At 48.8% G+C, this 20817-nt stretch overlaps 2 protein-coding genes across 3 annotated transcripts; one reads left to right on the top strand and one right to left on the bottom strand.

The window, feature by feature from the left end:
• Nucleotides 1–9150: 9150 nt before the first annotated feature.
• Snx22 (sorting nexin 22) lies at nt 9151–12833 on the top strand. Of its 2 annotated transcripts, XM_038323482.1 has the most exons (7): nt 9151–9278; nt 9618–9701; nt 10074–10178; nt 10664–10758; nt 11032–11064; nt 11259–11326; nt 11580–12833. In XM_038323482.1, exons 1-7 carry the CDS (start codon nt 9204–9206, stop codon nt 11654–11656), a joined length of 537 nt encoding a protein of 178 aa, XP_038179410.1. In that variant the 5' UTR covers nt 9151–9203; the 3' UTR covers nt 11657–12833. The 2 variants fall into 2 exon arrangements, with proteins under 2 accessions (XP_038179410.1, XP_038179409.1); XM_038323481.1 differs by having other exon boundaries at nt 11259–12833.
• Nucleotides 12158–18465, bottom strand: Ppib (peptidylprolyl isomerase B). The gene is made up of 5 exons (XM_038323480.2): nt 18272–18465; nt 16976–17089; nt 15478–15571; nt 13180–13364; nt 12158–12491 (listed from the first exon to the last, which is right to left on the bottom strand). The coding sequence occupies exons 1-5, from the start codon at nt 18404–18406 to the stop codon at nt 12369–12371; spliced, it is 651 nt and encodes a 216-aa protein (XP_038179408.1). The 5' UTR covers nt 18407–18465; the 3' UTR covers nt 12158–12368.
• Nucleotides 18466–20817: the final 2352 nt, after the last annotated feature.

Here is a 20817-nt window from a genome sequence, read left to right as displayed (position 1 = left end):
TCTAAAAAAGCTGCAGAGAAACCCTGTCTCGAAAAACCAAAAAAAACAAAAAAAAAAAACAAAAAAAAACAAGCTTGGACTGCAGTTCAGCTGGTAGAGTGCTTGCTGAGCACACACAGTCCTAGGTTTGGTGCCTCGCACTGCCTGAAACCCAGCATCTCCCAGGAAGTGCAGTCAGGGGATTAGGAGTCCAGGGTTGGCTACACAGCTAGTTGTAGGCCAGACAAAGAGGGCCTGTTGCTAAGAAATTAAGCTAAAAATTATAAAATTTCTTTTAGCCAGGCATGGTGGTACACGCCTTTAATCCCAGCACTCAGGAGGTAGAGGCAGGTGGATTTCTATGAGTTGGAGGCCAGCTGGTCAACATAGTGAGTTCTGGGAAAATTAGGACTACATAGTGAAAAGGAAAAAAAGTATATATATATACTCTTCTGTGTGTGTGTGTGATGTGTATGTATATGTGCATATTTGTAAAATAATATATATAGTATATATTTATAATCACATATATATTTTCAAATCTTTTAAAGTCAGTCAGTAGGAACAAAGTTCACCTGATGAACAAGACTTGCTAGTTCACGTCAGTCTTTGTTCCCAGCACTTTTGTGCACTATGGAGAAAACGAGGAACCCATGACTGCAGCATTTAGCACTTGAAAGAGCTGTATATCAAACTTTGAACCTAAATGTACTGAAAGAAAAAAATCAGTCAGTAATAATATATTAAGATGAACCCTGTGTAGTTACCAGTATCCCACTGGTTTATGGAGTACAAAAATAGTAATTCTGTATAAATAAAAAAAATTGCTAATGTTTATTCACTGTGTGCCAGGCCCATACTAAACTCTTCAGAAGCACGCCGTTTAACCCAAGTACAGATCTGCAGTTTAGGATTCGGGTTGGGGATGGTGGCAAAGATTACACAGACAAGCAAAGCTGGGGTCTGCTGGAGCAGGTTAGACCCACCCGGACCCAGGCAATCCTGTTGGAGCCCTCTCGGCCAGCATGCCTACCCGCCCCAGAAAAGAAGGCAGCCTCTGTGCCCAGTGGCGCCCGCCGGCTGCAGCCCAGGAGCTATTTGTTTTCTTAACGGGGTTAACTAAGCCTCCTGAGCGCCTCTCAGCTGCAGAAACCCTGCCAGTGAAAAGGGGCTTTGTGTGATGGCAACGAAGGGCAAGGGCCCCAGCCAAGGCGGGAGGAAAGCCAATGCAAGCAGCAGCTCGAGGTGACCCCCACCTCCCCTCAGCACAGGGCCGCTGCAGGAGCAGGCTTGCACTGGGGAGACACCACTTCAGTGTCTCCTATCTGCTGCTTAGTCCATGGTCCTGCCTTCAAGCTGAAAGCTGTGGGCTGCATCCATGTCTGCATGGTGTAACCAGTGTGAAGTGGTCCCAGGAAGGCTGGTGTGGGAGTCCAGGGACGGATCGGTGCCTGCTATTTGGGTCCCAACTGTCAATTTTTTTTTTTTTAAAGTATGTTGAGGATCAGGACATGACCTGGAACTCATTGAAAATGCTACTGTCAGGTTCCTTCAAGCTCTATGCAGTCAGAAAATCTGGGGGTGAAGTGTTGCCCTATAATAAAGGAGTACAATATTCTAATGTAACCAAGAAAAAGAGTCTGTGAGACAGCTTAGCGGTGAAGGCACTCACCACTAAGCCTAATTCCCAGGGACCTGCTTGGTGGAAGGAGAGCCCAGAACTATTGCAAGTTGTCCCCTGACCTCACCACTTGAGTTGTGTGTACACAAAGAAATAAAAGTGCCACGAAACCTTAAAAAGTAGCTGAGTGCTTTTAAGTGACTGCCACTCCACAACTTGGAAATGAACTTCACATACTAGATAGGGATGAAGAAAGACAAGATCTGCCCTTCAAACAGACTGTCTAGACAGAAGTCACTTTGGGGTTTGCATCACCTAAGTCTGGGATAGAGGAATCGTCCACACGCCGCAGCGGCCGACGTTCTTTGCAGGAACAGCTCTGGTGTTGACATTATGGCATGCATTGTTCTTTGGAAGAAAAGAATCCACATAACTTGCAGTGTCTCCCCAAAGATACTGTAGTTCCTCTGGGCCAAAGAGGTGTGTGTGTGTGTGTGTGTGTGTGTGTGTGTGCGTGTGCGTGTGCGTGTGCGTGTGTGTGTGTGTGTGTGTGTGTGTAGGGGTGCTGCTGTTGGTTGAGACAGGGTCTCACATAGCCAAGGGCTGGCTAGAAACTCACTATGTAACCAAGAATAACTCCTGCCTCTACCCACCAAGTGCTGGGATTTCAGACTCATGCCACCACATCAACCATAAGCCTCTTGCTTTCCGTTTGACTCTGCACTCTTGTTCTGTGGAATCCTGGGGACCTAGGAGCAGAAATGTTACTACAGATGTTTTTACACCTTAGCTGCAGTGATCTTCTTTCTATAATTGGTGAGGAAAAGGCATGGATTTGAAAATACCTACTGAATTGGTTCAGTAAAGGCACTTGCTGCCAAACCTAGCTATCTGAGTTCAATCCCTGGGTCCCACATGGTGGAGGGAGAAAACTGACTTCCCTGAAACAGTCCTCTGAATGCCTGTGTGTCTTGTGCACCCCTCTCCCACAGTAAATCAATACAATTTTTAAAAAGAGAAAGAAAGAACTCTTGAAAATTGAGTAAGGATAAAATACACAAGTCTACAGAGAGAGCAAGTGAAGCTCTGGAGTGAAGGGAGGAAGATACACTTTGTTCTCTGCCTGCCTGCAGTAGGCTTCTTTAGCCTTCAACAATCCCTTGTCAGTGTGTTCTCTCTCTTGGGCCTTCTCCCACCCCTCACGGCCTTCATCCAACAACCCCATCCACCTGGTCATCACACAGCCTTGCAGGGAACAGATACTTATTTCTGTGTGTTAGAGATCCTGCCAGTACAGAATACCCAAACCACGGTGCCTTAGCACACTCAGCTAAGGAGACTGGACGGTGGGTGGAACTCAGTGGCAGGATTTGTGTTTAGCATGGTCCTGAACTCAACTGGGTGGGGGTGGGGGTACTGGAAGGGCCTTAGAAGTAAGGTCCCCCTCATCTTTGCCCTACTTACTCCCCCTGAAGTGAGCCACGGAAACTAGAATTTCTCTTCTTCTAAGTTATTTATAAGTATAACATTGGAACCCATGGCCAGTGAGGTGACTCAGTGGGTAAAAGCAACACCAACCTGGTAACCTGAGCTCAGTCTCCTGAACCTAAGTAAAAGATGAAAGAGGACAGACTGTATACTTTGTCCTCTGTCTTCCACCGAGCACAGTTAGCACACACACACACACACACACACACACACAAACACAAACACCCACACACAAACACATCACACACACACACACAAACACACACCACACACACATCACATACACACAAACACCCACACACATCACACACACATACACAAACACACGCACACACACACACACACACACGAAAACTAAGCAATGACCACCCAGCCAATACGTGGTGGCAAAAGTCTGTATTAGGGAGTTCAAGGCCAGCCTAGGCTCCTCGCCCCTACACCTACAGCTAGTCAGCAAATCCAGAAAGGTCATTCTCATCAGGTCCAAAGGAAACTCCAGTTTTCCCAAACTCCAAAAGGTGGTGCATATGTCTAGAAATGACAGTCTTGATTGCTAAGATCCTAGGTCAGCGTTTCCCAGGCACCTGAGAAAATGGGTTTCTGCCTGCCAGAAAGGGCCACTTCTCTTTGGTATGTACCTGTAGTTACATGTCAAAATCCATGCTAGACTCCTCCAGCCCTATCCGCATGTACTTAGTAGGCATTTTAAAGTCAGTGCTCCGCTCCTGGGCCTTCTCACCTCCCCACTCCTCCTCCATCACACTAGCTCCAGGCTGTTGCAGCTCACAGGCTTTCCCAGACACCCATACCTGTTCATTCTCTAGAGAAAGGCATGGTTTTCCCCAGCCCCTAATATTCTCCCCCTCCCTGTTCTCTCCGCTGTTCTTGCTTCTCTGGCAGACGGCACTGGCCACACATCTGCTCCTTTTCCTCTTTGCCCTGGACTTTTCCAGAGGCCTCTGGATGCTCTTTCTCTCTTATCTACAAGAAAACAGCCATTTCGGTGGTCCCTTCACTGTGTCCTCAGTTATGGTTTGGAAGCCCTCATTCCAGAGTGGCCTGTTCCACGCCCAGGAAAGGAGGGAGGCCGCGCACACAGGAGAAGAATCTCAGCAGACAGGCCCCGCTGCATTTCTCCCTTTATCGCTCCTGTGATGTATCACACCCTCTGGCCAAATCTCATTTCCATATAGCTGTCCCTTCCTCATGAAACCTAAGCATAAACCCAAGTGGCTTTTCTTTGCTTGGTTGTGCTGCAGACTGAATCCAGGGTCTCCATAACACTGAGCTACAGTCCTGGCCTTCCCACCCCCAAAGTTTTCCCAGGATCTTTGGACTTTTGCTTCTAACGTATTCCATGTCACATAAAACTTTAATTTGGCTGTTGGCAGTATTTTAAAAGAAAAAAAGATTTATTTTTGTGTATGTGTCCACCTGTGCTCCTGTGAGTACCTGAGGAGGACAAGAGGTCATCACATCCTCTAGAGCTGGAGTTACAGTTGTGAGCCGCTGTGTGGATGCTGAGAACCGAACCTGGGTCCTCCAGAAGATCAGTGTTATCAGTTACTAGGCCATCACTGCAGCTCAAAGCTATCTTTTGTTGCAGGAATTATTAACATGACTCTTGCAGGGTCGCTGCTGTGATGAGACGCCCCACAAAGCATTTCCACACCACTCAGGGTGAGAACTCAGGTGGCAGGACCGGGAGGCAGGAGCTGGTGCAGAGGGACAGAGGGGAGCTGCAGCTTCTGAACTTGCTCTTACGGCCTGCTCTACCTGCTTGCTTGCTTTTTCTTTTCCTTTTTGTTTTTCGAGACAGGATTTTTCCTGATGTAGCCTTGGCTGTCCTGGGACTCACTCTGTAGATCTGCCTGCCTCTTTCTCCTGGGTGTTAGGATTAAAGGTTTACGCCTGTTTTCTTATAGAACACAGGACCACCTGACTGTAGATGACTTGTCATGCACCACCGCCACCCTGGTTGGAGGCATTTTCTTAATTTATGCTCATGCCTCGCTTATGACTCCTGTGTCAAGTTGACCTAAAAACCAGCCAACAGTCCTTTAATCCCAGCACTCAGCAGGCAGACAGGTGGCTCTCTGTGAATTCGAGGCCAGCCTGGTCTAAAGAGGGAGTTCCAGGACGACGAGAGCTGTTACAGGAGAAACCATGTCTTGAAAAACGAACCAAACAAACAAACAAAAACAGAAAAACAAAACAAGCAAACAAGCAAAAATCTAGCCAAGACCTTGGTCACTGTCTGACCCTTCTCCCTCTCCTATGCTACTGACACACAGCAATTACAGCCTGGACTAACTGCATTCATAACGATGTGGAAGGAAGCCTCATAGAGCCACCAGCAGAGTCAAGAGAGAGTGTCTTCCAGGTAGGAAAGAATGCGGAAGTTTGAAGAACTGGAAGATTCCCACGACCAGAGCCTGGAAGGAGTGACCTTGAGCTGGGTGGTGAGGTTTGGACGGGAGCCCTGGTAGACTGTGGCAGGGAGTGAGGGTCTCAGCTCCAAGCGGGGTGCTATGGGGACGCAGGTTCTCGGAGAGAGCAGTTTGTATTATGAAGTAGAGAACGGGTCTTCCTCCCAGGAGAGAGACAAGGAAATGAGGCCAAGAGACAGAGGCCATCAGGATGACACTCTGAACCCCGGGGTGGCCCTGCGGGTAAAAGAGACTCAGTGCCCCTCCGTTCAGTTCAGATACCAACATCTTAAAGAGGAAATGAAACCACAGCACTTCTCCTCCATGTGGGTCATTTCCCTTCCAGAGACCACACCTCCACCTCTACCTGGGAAGTGTCAGCTTCCTGATTCCTGGGCCCTGGTGCACTAAAATTGGAGAAAGAGAATGTTGGACCCAGTATTGGTGAGGTCATGCTCGGCGTAGCATTTCTGTACTAGCCCGAGCAAGGTGGCTCCTACCTCAGTCCTTAAGACAGACACTCTGATCTTGGCCCTACCCCAACACCTCCTCCCAGGTATGAGCCTTGAAAGGCAGGGTTTCTCACCTTCACAGGGCCCTATTGTGTGAGGTCTGTACAGAAGAATCCCTTTGTACACACTGTGACTTTACTGCTTACTGAAGAGGGAAGTAAGCTTGCACAGCAAGGGGATGGATGTACTTGTTTATTTCTACAGCAAAAAAGATGACGTCTTGCTGGATATTTGATGCTGTAGGACACAGGACATCATCAATGTTTATCAGAGTTGATGAGTATTCTGAGTTTAAAATCATCAGTGGTGTGAGCATCATTTCATATAAATACATAGAAAAAGTGGCGGAAGTATGTGTAGAGACATTTAAGAAATTGTTATAAATTCTATCCTAATCCCAAGACTAAATTAATTAATGTTTTCATTTTGAGACAGGGTCTTATTAAGTAACCCTAACTGGCCATGTGTAGACCAGGTTGACCTATGTGAGAAAATTTTTCTTCCATCAAAGGTAGCTAAGCCTGCTGAGTACAGATGTTCTATAAATCTTCCCAACTTTGTAAAACTTTTATGCAAATCTTTTGTTTGATTTTTGGAAAAGGCTTCCTCTATGTAACCCTGGATGTCCTGGAATTTCTCATGTAGACCAGGCTGGCCTTGTACTCACAGACATTCACTTGCCCCTGCTTCTGGAGGCAGGAGCTGAGGCAGAGGCATGGAGGAACACTACTTACTGGCTTGTCCCCTTTCTATTCTTTTTTTTTTCTTTTGGTTTTTTTGAGACAGGGTTTCTTTGTGGCTTTGGAGCCTGTCCTGGAAGTAGCTCTGTAGACCAGGCTGGCCCCGAGGTCACAGAGATCCGCCTGCCTCTGCCTCCCTGCGCCACCACTGCCCAGCCTTCTGATTATTTGTTTTTCTTTCCTTCCTCCCTGTCACCCTCATTTCTTCTCCCCACCCCCGACACCTTTCTTTGTTTCCCCCAAGACAAGGTTTCTCTGTGTAGCCCGGGCTGTCCTGGAACTAGATCTGTAGACTAGGCTGGCCTAGAACTCTGAGATCGGCCTGCTTCTGCCTCCTGAGTGATAGGGTTAAGACTTGTGCTGCTACCATCCAGCCAGTCAGGTTTCTTATACCACCCCGACCACTGTCCAGGGGTGGCTCAATCCAAAGTGGGCTGGCCCCTCCTACATCAATCATGAATCAAGAAAATGCAGGCACATCTCCAGGCAAGAGTGCAGCCTTGTCTCAACTACGGTTCCTCTTCCAGGACGACTCTAGTTTGTGCCAAGCTGGCAAAGAACAAACAGGGCACATACGTACATGCTGCCATGTAAGAAGGGCAGAGGAAAATTCCAAGTCTCTGGTTTTTGAATCAAATCACTATGTTTTTTATAAGAGTAGAAAAGTTTGTACATTAAAAACATAGCAATTCATGAATTTAATAATAATAATTTCAAATTACAACAGAAGCGTTTCAGGTAAGGTTCATTGACAGTGCATGGTGTGGCAGCATGCAGCATGCAGCATGCACAGGGCAAAGTATGCACGTCTGCATGTCATATGCTCACTGCCAAGGCCAAAGTAACATGGGCAAGAACTGCCAGACAGACCTTGGGTTTGCTGGAGTTTTAATTAATTTTTAGTTGTTGCATATTCAGAAACTTTGTATTATTGCCAAATTTTCAAGACACCCCCATAAAGTTACAGAAATGTATTAGTCAGTGTTCTCTAGAGGACCAGAGCCAATAGGATGGATTTCCCCGCCCCACGCCATGTGTGTGTGTGTGTGTGTGTGTGTGTGTGTGTGTGTGGTGGCACACGCCTTTAATCGGAGCACTTGGGAGGCAAAGGCAGGCGGATCTCTGTGAGTTCTAGGCCAGCTTGGTCTACAAGAGCTAGTTCCAGGACAGGCTCCAAAGCTTCAGAGAAACCCTGTCTAGAAAAACAAAAACAAAAACAAACAAACAAACAAAAAAGAGAAAGTTACACAACCTGGATATCAGGAAGTGTGTGGACTTTTTACACGTCTGCAAAACAGGAGTGGGTCTGTGTCCGGGTAATTGTGAAGTTGAAGCAAGAGAATTAAGAGAATTGTTTGAGACCAGAAGTTCAAAGTCAGCACGAGCAATTCAGCCCACTTTGTCTAAAATAAATAAAGATTTTTTTCTTTAAAAAGGGCTTCCTTAAGGGATTGTCCCACTGAGATAGGTGGGCAGTGATGGGTAGATAAGAAAGGTAGGTGGGTACAGGACAGGATGTGAGGAAGAGGAACTGTGGGGGTCCTGGAGGTGGCTCCAGGTTGCTCTTATCTACCCTGCTGGTCTTTCTTGGAATGTAGTAGAATTTTTGTTTGTTTGGTTTGGGTTTGGTTTTTTGAGACAGTTTCTATGTGTGGCCCTGGCTGTCCTGGAACTCGCTCTCTAGACCAGGCTGGCCTCAATGTGAACCTGGGTTTTTAAATCGCCTCTTCCCAACACACAAACATGAAGCAAGTTAGGGATGCTAAGGTAGGATGGATGGGTGGATGAATGAATGGAGCAAATGAAGGGTCTGTGGGTGCCCATCAAAGCTAGGAAGGATCCTAGCCTCGCCCAGAAACTCAGTTGGAGTCTCTAGTAGCGCTACCAGGGACCACCTGAAAGGGGAAGGTCTCGGTGGTCAGGTTCCCTGAGAGCAAGGATAGTCCTGGGGTGGACGCCCAGACGGGAAGGGAACCCTGCCTGTGCCCTCATCTGCCACTTCAGAATCCAGGGCACTCAACAAAGATCAGGTGAAATTTTAGCTCGGCTGCGTACCTGACAGGCAGTACACACTAGGGAAATATTTAACAAACGGTTGACTCTGAGGAGGGTTCCTCATCCTGGCACTGCTAGCGACCTCTCTAGACCAAGGTGTTATCTTTAAGCCTCAGCTTTAGTGCAACAGGGAACGCCTCGGGAGGGGCGAGCCAGGGACTCGAGGGAAGGGCGTGACCTACGGATTCGAGGGCGGGGTCCTGGACCAGAAGGTGGAGCCTAAGCCCGAAGGACCGGAAAATGGGGCGGGACCTACAGCCCATGGGCCGGGCCTGGAGTCCAAGGGCGGGGTGGCCTCATAGGGCTGCCTGGCTGCTCTAGGGAGTTCGGGTGCCTTAGCGCGCAATCAAGGAGCGGCTGCGGCGGGGTCAGGGCGCGGATGCTGGAAGTTCACATCCCCTCGGTGGGGCCCGAGGCCAAAGAGTCCAGGCAGAGCCCAGAGAAAGGCCACATGGTGAGCAATGGATGGAGGGTGATCGTGGGGATCCACCGAATATCCATCCCCTCGACGATCGCAAAAGGGAACCAGGATACCGGGCTAGGACGTCCATCACAAAGGTTCGGGGTTACTGGCTTTGCCAGTCCCTTGGATGATGATCTGGGCTCTAGTGGGATCCTGTGGAGCAGAGGGGCGGGCCCGTCAGCCTTTTCTTTCAGGTGTATGTGGGGTGCGGGAGGGATTTCCCTGGGCGGCCGCACACCAAGTCGTCTTTGTCCCTTTCGAACGCCAGAAAGTGGGCGCGGGTCCTGCCGCAACATTTAGGCCAGCCGCCCGCACTCCTCCGCCCGCTAGGTGTTCCAAGTCGAGGTGCTGTACAGCGGACGCAGACACACTGTGCCAAGGCGATACAGCGAGTTCCACGCTCTACACAAGCGGGTGAGGTGGCGCCCACCTCACCAATCCGGCTCCAGGCCAATCCCCTGGATGCAGGCGAAAGGGATCCGGTCCCAGCTTCTGGTTGCCCACCCCCATTACTGTCCCAGTCCCGGGAGGGTGCAGATCATGGGCAACTACCCAAGGGCTGCAGGGCCCCTTGCGGGGAGGGCGCAGTGGCTAGATCCCAGCTCAGACTGACCTTGTCTGAGTACGTCCTTTCTACTTTCGGGCACGTCACTTCTGTCCCAACCACCTCTCACCAGCAGTCCCAGGTTAGAGCTTAAAGGCATAGAGGGAGGACTGGAGATGCATCAGCTTGGTGGAATGGGCTTGAGGGCTTTGCTGGGATCTCACCTCGGTAACTGATGACAGATCAAGAAACGGTACAAAGTGCCTGACTTTCCCTCAAAACGCCTGCCCAACTGGAGGACCAGAGGATTGGAACAGCGCCGGCAGGGCTTGGAGACCTATATCCAGGTGTGCACAGGACACTTGGTTGCTCCTAGCCTCAGGGACCAGGGGTGACCCAGATAGCGATGTGGGGGCCCACAACTTGAGATTGTTATTTACCACCCCAAGCTCCATTTTTCTGAACAATAGTGAGTACACGTTTCTATCTGGATTTTTGCAAGTTTTGAATAACCAACAGGTGGATCCTTCAAGATCCGTCAGCCCTAGAGTAAGACTCTGTTATCCAAAAAAAAAAAAAAAAAAAAAAAAAATTCTGTTATCTTCATGAGGTGTGTGCAGCAGTGACAGGCATTGAACTAACCTGCCCACTTTAAGAGGCTAGCCTTTGCAGTCCAGCCCTTCTCCAGAATGGCCCCGAAGCTTGGACCAATACTTGCTTCTGCCTTGAAATTCTTAATTATTTTGGAACAAAGGTCCTCAAATGCTTGTTTGCAATGGGTTGTGTAATTAGCAGCTGTGTCTGATTACAGGCTTCCTGTCTTCCTCTGTAGGGCATCCTGTACCTGAACCAGGATGTGCCCAAGGAGTTATTGGAATTCCTGAGGCTTCGCCACTTCCCCACAGACTCCAAGGCCAGCAGCTGGAGGCAAGGATGGTCCCTGCCAGGGTGTGGCAAGGGCTCTCAGCAGCAAGTGGCTGTGAAAGGGTCCTGAAGAACAAGCTTTCTTCATTCAAATGCTGAGCTCTGGTCTGATTCGGGGCCTCCCCTAGCAAATTTCTTGACCCTGGTGGAGGGACTGGGTTTCGGACAGCTTTGATTACCCTAGCTGTGTCCATCTCCAGAACTGGGCTTGTTACAAAATAGAAGCAACAGTCCCCTGGGTATCCTCAAGCAGCTTACAGTGTTTCTCTTTTTCAGCACCCTGAGGGAATTCCTGCCTAGTGACAACAGGCAAGTCCAAGTCCTGCTCTAAGTGCCTGCTGCCCCCTGGTGGCTACATGCTAGGAGGCAGGCCAATAACCTGTCTCCTAATTCCTTCCTTTCCTTTGTGGGTCCCAGCTTATTTTGGTCCTTAGAGTCTTTGCATTGCCACACCTCCACTCTCATGGCTCACTCTCATGGACTCTCTTCCTCCCTCCTCACAGCTCACAGCTGCACCACCGGCCCGTCATTGGCTTCTGTATGGATCCCTACATTTACACCCCTCCCCCAGGTGAGACATCTGCTTCTGTAACCTGCTTTGTAACTTACTTCATAGAAGCTAGTGTAATCCAGTTGGTTCACCTTGTCTCTGCTCCCCTGTGGCCTGTCCTCCAAAGCTAATATGAACAGAATGTGGGCAGGGGAAAGCAAACAGTGCATCCCGTTGGGTAGACAGCTGAGCTTGTAGGCAGCACAGAGTGCTGTAAGACCTAGGCCAGGCCCATCATATGCTAGCTCCCTCTCCTTCACCTTTTCTCCCACAGAACCTCTCCCAGAAGTGGTGGTGGATGGTGTCCTCCAGGGTCTCTATGGCTTCAACACTAGCCCGGCCAAAGGCTAACCGTCATCCTGCTCCATCACCAATGCCCTGGCTAGCCCCGTCTTCGGGTCACCTGTCAGGACAGTTATGTGCCTCAGTCCTAGGAGTTTCATATAAGAAACTGGGTCGACCCTTGGACTAGCCTCAGGGTGTAACTAGCCGAGGCTCAGCTGTGCCCAGCCCCACTCAAGGCTCTGAACTTGGTGTGCACTGACAGCTGCAGTTGGCAGACTTGCCCAGGGGCTAAGGCAAAGTCAAGATAAAGAAAAGAACATAAAGGAATTTCAGGCATAGGCTGAGAAGATTCAGGTGGATTTCCTAGCTCAGCCTGGCAGGTGGCAGAAGCTGGGCACAGTAGCTGGGTAGCTTCTGCCTGATGACTAGTGGGTACCACCTAGGCACAGGCTTAGGAAGGAGCCCAAGGAAGAGGGATGCATCTATCTCCACAAAAGAGTCCTAGACATGCTGGGATGCACACTCAGGACAGGTGCTTTATATATACCCTCAAAGCCCACACCTAAGTTATAAAAAAAGAAAACCCACTTTTATTGATCAGCACTGATTCGAGTTTGATATAAAAACAGGCCTGTGGAATGTGAGAGGGTGTGGGTCCACTCCCTCAGATGGAAGCACTGGGGCCAAGTGGCATGAAACCTTGTGACTAGCTACCTTCACCCCTGTGAGGGTAGTGACAGGACCTGCGTACACACTGCTTAGAGGGATGAGGCTAAGACTACTCCTTGGCAATGGCAAAGGGCTTCTGCACTTCGATCTTGCCGCAGTCTGCGATGATCACATCCTTCAGGGGCTTGTCCCGACTGTCAGTCTTGGTGCTCTCCACCTTCCTCACTACGTCCTAGGAAAGAAAGTGGGGGTGGAGGGTAGAAGTCAAGAGGCACACTGCTGGGACAGCCCCAGGGAGTGGCTTAGGAGGGTTGAGACCCACATGGGACGAACACGGAAACCCAGGGAACCAAGAGCTCAGGAACCGATGGCCAGGTGAATGCGGAGCATAGGTGCTTAGCTGATTCAACACCGTTCAGGTGGGAGTGACCGAAAACAGAGGACCTCACAGCAGGCAAACTCAGCAAGGTCTTCTGGACAGGTTGTCTGGGGTTTGGGAAGACTCAGAACCCTGGGGGGGCGGGGCATGGAAATATAGGTTGGATATCATGCACTTTTTCTTTTTTCCTGACTGTGGTGTTGGGAACTGAACTTATGACTTTATGACTTTATGCATGCTAGGTTAAACACTCTTTCATGCAGTCAAAGCTACATGAAATGTGGTCTCATGTTGCTGTCCAGCCTAGCCTCTTGCCTCAGCCTCCCCAACAGCTAGGACCATGGGCATGTGCAAGTCACTCAGTCGGGATGTTTGTTCTTGACACTACCCATCCCTATGCTAGAATAGGAGGAACCACAGCTGGTCTGTGTCTGTGGCTTAGGTGCCTTTGGGGAAAAGATTTCCTACTTGAAGCCCCAGCCTATTCTAGCTGGATCCTTGGTAAGGACCATCAAGGTCTAGCCCTCACTTTTAAACTTACCATGCCCTCTAGAACTTTGCCAAAAACGACATGTTTGCCATCTAGCCAGGACGTCTTGACTGTAGTTATGAAGAACTGGGAGCCATTGGTGTCTTTGCCTGCATTGGCCATGCTCACCCATCCAGGCCCATAGTGCTTCAGCTTGAAGTTCTCATCTGGGAAGCGCTCACCATAGATGCTCTTTCCTGGGAAGAGAATCAGAGGTCACGGTGTTGAAACAAAGTGGGTTAAACCAAAATAGGCAGGTGCTGGGGTGAGGATCTTCAGGGCTCAGGTCAGGCTTGACTGGCCAACAAGGACATAAAAATGGCCTTCACGTCTTCTACTCAAGCCATCAGGAATGAGACCATCTGGGATATGAGGCCAGGCTGACTTGGACAAACTATTACAAAGAGTTTTATGACTGTCGAGGTACATGTTACCAGCTATCTTGGTTATGTCCTGAGGCCTGTAGGGGGGCCTTGGTGCTATGCAGGATGCTGGGGTGTGGAAACCTTCAGAAGAAAGGGCTGCTATAGCCAACCCGATGGCCTTTCTAGAGCCACAAGGCAGGTGCAGCTGCGGAGCAGAAGAGCAGGTGGGGGCTGGCCGGGGAAGGAAAAACAGGAATAACACAGGGCTGTTATTTGGTTTAAGAGCCAAGAGCCTCTTTTCAAGGCTGGAACATAAAATAAAAAATGCTTAAGAATGTGTGTCGTGTCTGTGTGGGGTATGGGTCCAGGACCATGACAGTAAGCACAGAGCTCCACACCCTTTCCAAACTCCTGGTTGCAAAGTTTGTTTTCCCACTAATGGACTGAAGGGCCTGAGAAAACCAGTACTGAAGCAGCATCTTCTCAGGCCGGAGACAGCTTGGCACAGAAGGGAACTTGCTGCCAGGCATGGGACACAGGGTGGAAGAGGAAAACCAGCTCCTGTGAGGTGTCCTGACTTTAGCACGTGCACATAAAGCCCAGGTGTGATGGAGAATGACATTAGCCCCGCACTTAGGAGGCAGATCTCTCAGTTCCAGGCCAGCCAAGACACAGCCACTTTCTCTGGCTTAATGCCGTTCCGTTCACGTCACTTGCATGGGATCCTTTGCTCTCAGCACACCTGTGCTCATCCCACAGCTCCTCAGGATGCCCCAGGTTGGGACCTGCCCGGGCCAGAGGCTGACAAGGGAGAGGTGGTTGACTGTAGGAGCCGAGAAGGCAGAAAACCAAGATTAGACCAGATATCAAGGGAGGAGTGAGGTGGCCTGCTTCCTGCAATGACTCTTGCCTGTATGCTGCTAAGACTTCCTATTTGAGAAACTTCCTTAGAAACCTTAACTAACCACGGGATTTCAATTGCTCCTATTTAAAACAAAAACCAAAACACTAATCTAGTTTCATTTACTTCCTCAAGACACGGGGAGCTCCCAAGTCACAAGAAATAAATTTTGAAGAAATTTGTATTTTAGTCTTTATGACAGTAAACATAAATCACAATCTTCTATCCCAGAACTTCCATCCAGCTACCTTACAAATGGTTACATTCCAAGACCATCAACTTTTGTTTTCCCTGAGTAGAGCTTCTCTGTGTAGTCCTGGCAATCCTAGAACTCAACTCTGTAGACCAAGCTGGCCTCGAACTCAGAGCTCCATCAGTCTCTGCCTTCCTTCCGAGTGCTGAGATTACAAGTATACATCACCAGGTGCACAGGTGCTTTGCCTACATGCACATCTTTGCACTGTGCGTGTGCCTGAGGAGACGAGAAAGGCTGTCGGATTCCCTGGAGCTGGAACTATGAACAGTTGTGAAGTCACCAACTCACAAGGGAACCCAGGTCCCCTGCAAGAGCCATCTTAACCCCGGAGTCTTCTCCCCAGCCTCTGGATTTTTAGTCTGTGTATGTGTACGGGTACACACGCTCATGTCACAGTGCATGTGCAGTCAGAGGGAACCCTGCATAAGTCCGTTCTCTTCTTCCAATGTTTGAGACCCAGGAATAAAATAATAATAATAATAATAATAAAAATAGCCAGGCAAAAAGTAGAGGCAGGGTGATCAGACTGAGAATGATGGGAAGAAGGAGGGAGGAGTCAGGAGAGATACCAGCCAGCCGTCGAGCTAGCAGGATGTGTCATTAGCCACACGACAAAGCATAAACAGAAATACGGGTTAATTCAGATGTAAGAGTTAGCGAGTAACAAGCCTGAGCTACCAGTTGAGCACTATAAGTAATAGTAAGCCTCTGAGTCAGTTCTTTGGGACTATGTGGTTGGAACAGGAAATGCCCATTTAAATGCCTCTGTTCAGAGGATCTGAAGTTACCTCCTGTGCCATCTCCCCTGGTGAAGTCTCCACCCTGGATCATGAAGTCCTTGATGACACGATGGAATTTGCTGTTTTTGTAGCCAAATCCTTTCTGGAAAAAGGGATAAGAAGGAGGTTGCACGAGGCATTAAGCAGATGTCAAACAGGCCCTGTAGAAAATCACCTAGAGTTCTGATATATTCGGCATTTAGTGTAGTTTAGTTATTACATGTCAAAGCATGCACATCTGGAAAAGACCAGATCCCTAGCCTCTGCCCTTATGCAATTCCTGAACGACGTGACCCATGGTCATGCTATGCCTTTTCCTTCTGTTCTTCTTATCCTAAGAACAAGTGCAAGGTCTGGGGATACATCTCAGCAGGCAGAGTATTTGTCCTAGCATGTCCTCCTGGGCTCTACACTGGGCACTAGAGACACTGAGCATGGTATGCGTGCCTAGGATCCCAGCATTCAGGAGGTAGGAGCAGGAGGATCAGAAGCTCAAGGTCAGCCAGGGACCACACAGGAAAAACAAAACAAAATGGGCGAAGACCTTAAAATACAAATTTCATGAAATAGAACATACATTTTCTTAAAATTCTGTGCTATGTTCTAGGGTCAAGTCCCTTGGACCCCCCCCCCTTTTTTTTAAATTTGATAGCTTATTTTATCCCAATAGCAGTTGTATCACATGGTCTAAGAACATTCAAATAAATTCAAATGTTAAAGATTAGTCTTCAAACATTACAGTCAAATAATGCCATGTTTGTCTATGTTCTCACAGCTCCCTTAACTATGAGGTTGCCAGTTTTAGCACCCTGGATTATGTTTTGTGCTGTGAGCAGTTACACAAAGCAGCAGGGGTGGAAGAACCAAATCGATCTTTGTGTAGTGCCCAAATGCGGGCACTGAGGCTTTGAGTAATTCAGCAGTACCAGGGCCTTCTGCAAAAGTTAAGGACAGGGCTGGAGAGATGGTTCAGAGGTAAAGAGCACTGGCTGCTCTTCCAGAGGACCTGAGTTCAATTTCCAGCAACCACATGGTGGCTCACAACCATCTGTAATAAGATCTGGTGCCCTCTTCTGTACTGCAGGATACATGCAGGAAGAACCCTGTATATATAATAAATAAAAGTCTTTTTAAAACAATTTAAGGACAAACTGGACCCTTTATTCGTTTTTTGTTTTTTTTTTTTTTTTTTTTTTTTGGCTTTTTTGCGACAGGATTTCTTTTCTCTGTGTAACAGCTCTGGGTGTCCTGGAACTCACTCTGTGGACCAGGCTGGCCTCAAACTCAGAGAGATCCTCCTACCCATGTCTCCCAAGGGCTGGGATTAAAGGTGGGCACCACCACCGCTCGGCTGGACCCCTTTATTCTCAACACACACACAATCTGGTCCTCAGGGAAGCCAGCTAGTGAAGCTGGTGTCAGTTCCTGCGGAAGATGGACCACTCCGCAGTCCCACCTGCTTCACCCCTACGACGTGGAGCTGCTTACCTTTGGACCAGCCACTTACCTCTCCTGTAGCTAAGGCTACAAAATTATCCACTGTTTTCGGAACAGTCTTTCCAAAGAGTCCAAAGACCACTCGGCCTACAGGCTCATCTCCAATTTGGAGATCAAAGTATACCTAAAGAAAAGGAACAAGCCAAGCTTAGCCTTTTAACGGGGCCTTGGTAGAGAAGGAAGGGCCCAACAAATACCATGATGTGTGAGAGCGCTGTGGCTAAAGCCCTAAAGCTGAGCTAAGTCTGATTTTGGCAGTGACAAACCTCTGTACAAACCAAATGTGTAGGCTGGACAAAAGGCTCAATTATTAAGAGCATCCACTGCTTTTCCAGAGGACACAGCTTCGTGTCTCAGCACCCAGATGGTGGCTCACAATAATAAAAGCTCTAGACTTCCCCAAACCAATACTAGGGACCGACAAAATGGCCTTGCCCAGGACGGGCAGGCAAGTAACCACTGAGCAAGTAACCCCAGAAATAAATACTCTGAGACAGGGTCTTGCTAAACTGTATTCCTTCCAAGTGTCTGGGATTACAGACATATGCCACAACACTTGGTTTGCTGCATTAGCCACTCCACCCCCACCCCAAAAGAAATGACCACAGGCTGGCCAGATGGCTTAATGGGTAAATATGGTTGCAGCCAAGCTTGAAGTCCTGAGACCCACATGATGAAAATAGAGAATCCACTACTGCAAGTTGTCTTCTGACCTTAACAGCTGCACTGTGGCACGTATGAGTCTCTCTCCCCAGCAAGTAAATAATGTAACATTTAAACGAAGTTTAAGTTCTCAACTACAGAATAGCAATCACGTATGAGTCCCTCTCCTCAGCAAGTAAATACTGTAACATTTTAAAGGAAATTTACGTTCTCAGACTACAGAATAGCAATCTGTGCTCTTACAATTACTCCAGATTATAGAAAGTGACATTAAAAGGAAAAAATACATAGAGATCACTACGCTTGCAAGCTTAACTATATTTGCTGTGCTTGCTACAAAGCACTGCAAGCTGGATGTGGCCACGGTAAAAGAGGGGTACAACAGGGTATGTGCAAAGGGGCCTCCTTGAGGCTGTCCGCAGCTGAGCATCCTGGATCAAGGGCGGAGGCTGGGGAAGTCAGGGTCATTCTTTAGTTTGAGTGGGTAGGGCGAGCCTGGTTCCAAGAGGTCATAGCCAACCCAAGGATGGGCTGAACCAGGACAAGGGCGCTCAGGTCGGAACTACTCAGCCAGACCCGATTAGGCCGGGACCGGATCGCAAGCGGCGGAAGGCGGGCCTCGCTGGGTGAGAAGAGCCCAGACCTGGACTGTGACTTTGGGTCCCTTCTTCTTATCGTTGGCCACGGAGGGTCCAGGCAGCAAAAGGAAGACGACGGAGCCCACGATGAGAGCGACGGCGAAGAGCACCTTCATGTTGCGCTCCGAGAGGCGCAGCATCCACCGGCAGCAGCGAGAGCAGTCGCGGGAGCCCGGACCGGAAAAGGGTGTGGACACGCGGTGTACGCGCGTTGCCGCCGGGGCGCGGGGGTGGACCTGGGCCTGCAGGAGGCCTCGCTGCGCGAGGAGCGGGCCACGATCCCCCTGCGCCGCTACGCCTAGTGGTAGGAGCCGCCGCGGGCGGGGCTGCGGGTGTCTGCCACGTTACAACCCTCCGATTGGATAAGCGCCTCGCCCCTCCGGCTGCGTCAAGGCGATGTGTGGAAGGCGGCGTTGAGATTGGTCTTAGAAAAATAGACTACGAATCCCAGCATGCCTTGCGGCGTGTCAGGGTGTGTAAAGCACAGTCACTACCCAAATTGGGGATGATCTTCAAAAACTGGACATATTTAACCGAAATGTTAGGGGCTGAATCTAGCGACTGAGTTTTACAGCCTTCTATATCTTCTATAATATTTACCTTGCCTGGGGACCGGGAGTAGTGGCTCGCGCCTTTGATCCCAGCATTGGGCACGGTTAACCAGGAACCTAGAACAGCCTGGGCTAAAGAGTGAGTCTCAGATCCTTTTAGGCAAGAATGAAACCTTGCCTCAAAACAAATATGACCGGTCGTCGTAGCGCGAGCCTTCAATCCCAGTACCTGCGAGGAAGACGCAGATGTATTTCTGTGAATTTGAGGCCAGTTTCTACGTAGTGAGTTCAGTGCTAGCAAGAACTACGTGGAAACAACTATGCCTCAAAAGAAGGGATTGGGGAGTGAAGAAGCGGTGTAGGGTAAAAGGGCCAGCCAAAGAAACCCACCCTAGCTCTGAAACCAGAGCCAGTGAAAGAAACCCACCCTGGTTCTGAGACCCGAGCCAGTGAAAGAAATGCTTTAGCCTCAATCCAGACCCAAAGAAATGCACCCTGATTCTGAAACCAGTGCCAAAGAAACAAACTTTGAATCGGTGAAAGAAATATACCCTGCCCCAAAGCTGAAAAAGACCAGTGAAAGAAATACAGTTTGGTTCTGAGATCAGCTATCTCTGCCCCTGAACAACTAAACTAACCAATCCCTGAGCAGGGAAAAACTAACCAATCCTCCTTCTCCCTGGGAAAATTCCACCCCTAAGAAGCCCTATATAAGCCTGTTCAGTTGGTGGTTTTTCTTCCACAATGGTAGAGGAAGTGACTCTCCTGGATTCTTCCTTCCCGATAAATCTGTTGAACAAAGTTTGGGTGAAGACCTTCTTTTGCCTGAGCATAGCCGCCGTGGGACATTGGCTGGGGAAGTCTTCCCTTAGCAGCGTTTGTGACTACTTAGCCAGAAAAGTCAGAAGAGGAGTGGAGCACGGCTGTAACTCTTGTGCCTGGGAAGCCTTCCACTAGCAGAGCAGAGAGTAACAACTTCACCAGGGAAGCCTTTGGCTGGAGCAGAACTGTCACTTTGTGGAAACCTCGCCTAGAGAAGGGATGTAACCTGCTACACTTACCATGGCCAGCACTCTTCCACACAAGCAGTAACACTCAGTATTCCCTGACTCCTGACTAACAGAATCCCTTTCTATCTGAGATCTGCCACACATCCCCCCACCCCGCGGCTCAGAATGTGAGCACTTTTGCTGCAAAATCATGAGGACCAGAATTTGAATTCAACAGCTACCTAAAAGTAGATCATGAACGTACTTTAAGGCACCCTAGTGCCACGGTAGGAGTGGTGGGCATAGATAGGAGGACCTGGTAGATTTGCTGGCTGCTAGACTAGTTCTTATTTTTGTATACAACATTTTTATGTATACAACATTCTGTTTTTTTAAAAAAAATTATTTATTAATTATGTATAGAGTATTCTCAGTATTTTGTCTGCATGTATGCCTGCAAACCAGAAGAGGGCATGAGATCTTACTACACATGGTTGTGAGCGAAAATATGGTTGCAAGGAATTGAACTCAGGACCTTTGGAAGGACAGCCAGTCCTCTTAGCCACTGAGCCAACTCTCCAGCCACTGTATACAACATTCTGCTCTATGTATGCCAGCATGCAAGAAGAGAGCACCAGATCTCATTACAGATGGTTGTGAGCCACGACGTGGTTGGTGGGAATTGAACTCAGGACCGTTGGAAGAACAGGAAATGCTCTTAACCACTGAGGCATTTCTCCAGCCCCCTAAAAACCCTTTTTTATATTTATTTATTATGTACACAATATTCTGTCTGTATGTCTGCAGGCCAGAACAGGACAGCAGACCTCATTACAGATGGTTGTAAGCCACCATGTGGTTACTGGGAATTGAACTCAGGAACTTTGGAAGAACAGGAAATGCTCTTAACCACTGAGGCATCTCTCCAGCCCCCTCAAAACCCTTTCTTAAGGGTGAAATTTTTCAACGCAAACATGTCTTCTCTGAATACTGTGAGAATAGAAACTTGGA

Source organism: Arvicola amphibius, chromosome 3 (assembly GCF_903992535.2).
Source record: "Arvicola amphibius chromosome 3, mArvAmp1.2, whole genome shotgun sequence".
NCBI classification, from domain to species: Eukaryota; Metazoa; Chordata; class Mammalia; order Rodentia; family Cricetidae; genus Arvicola; species Arvicola amphibius.
Note: the sequence above shows the minus strand (reverse complement) of the source record. Positions and strands in the feature narration are given on the sequence as shown.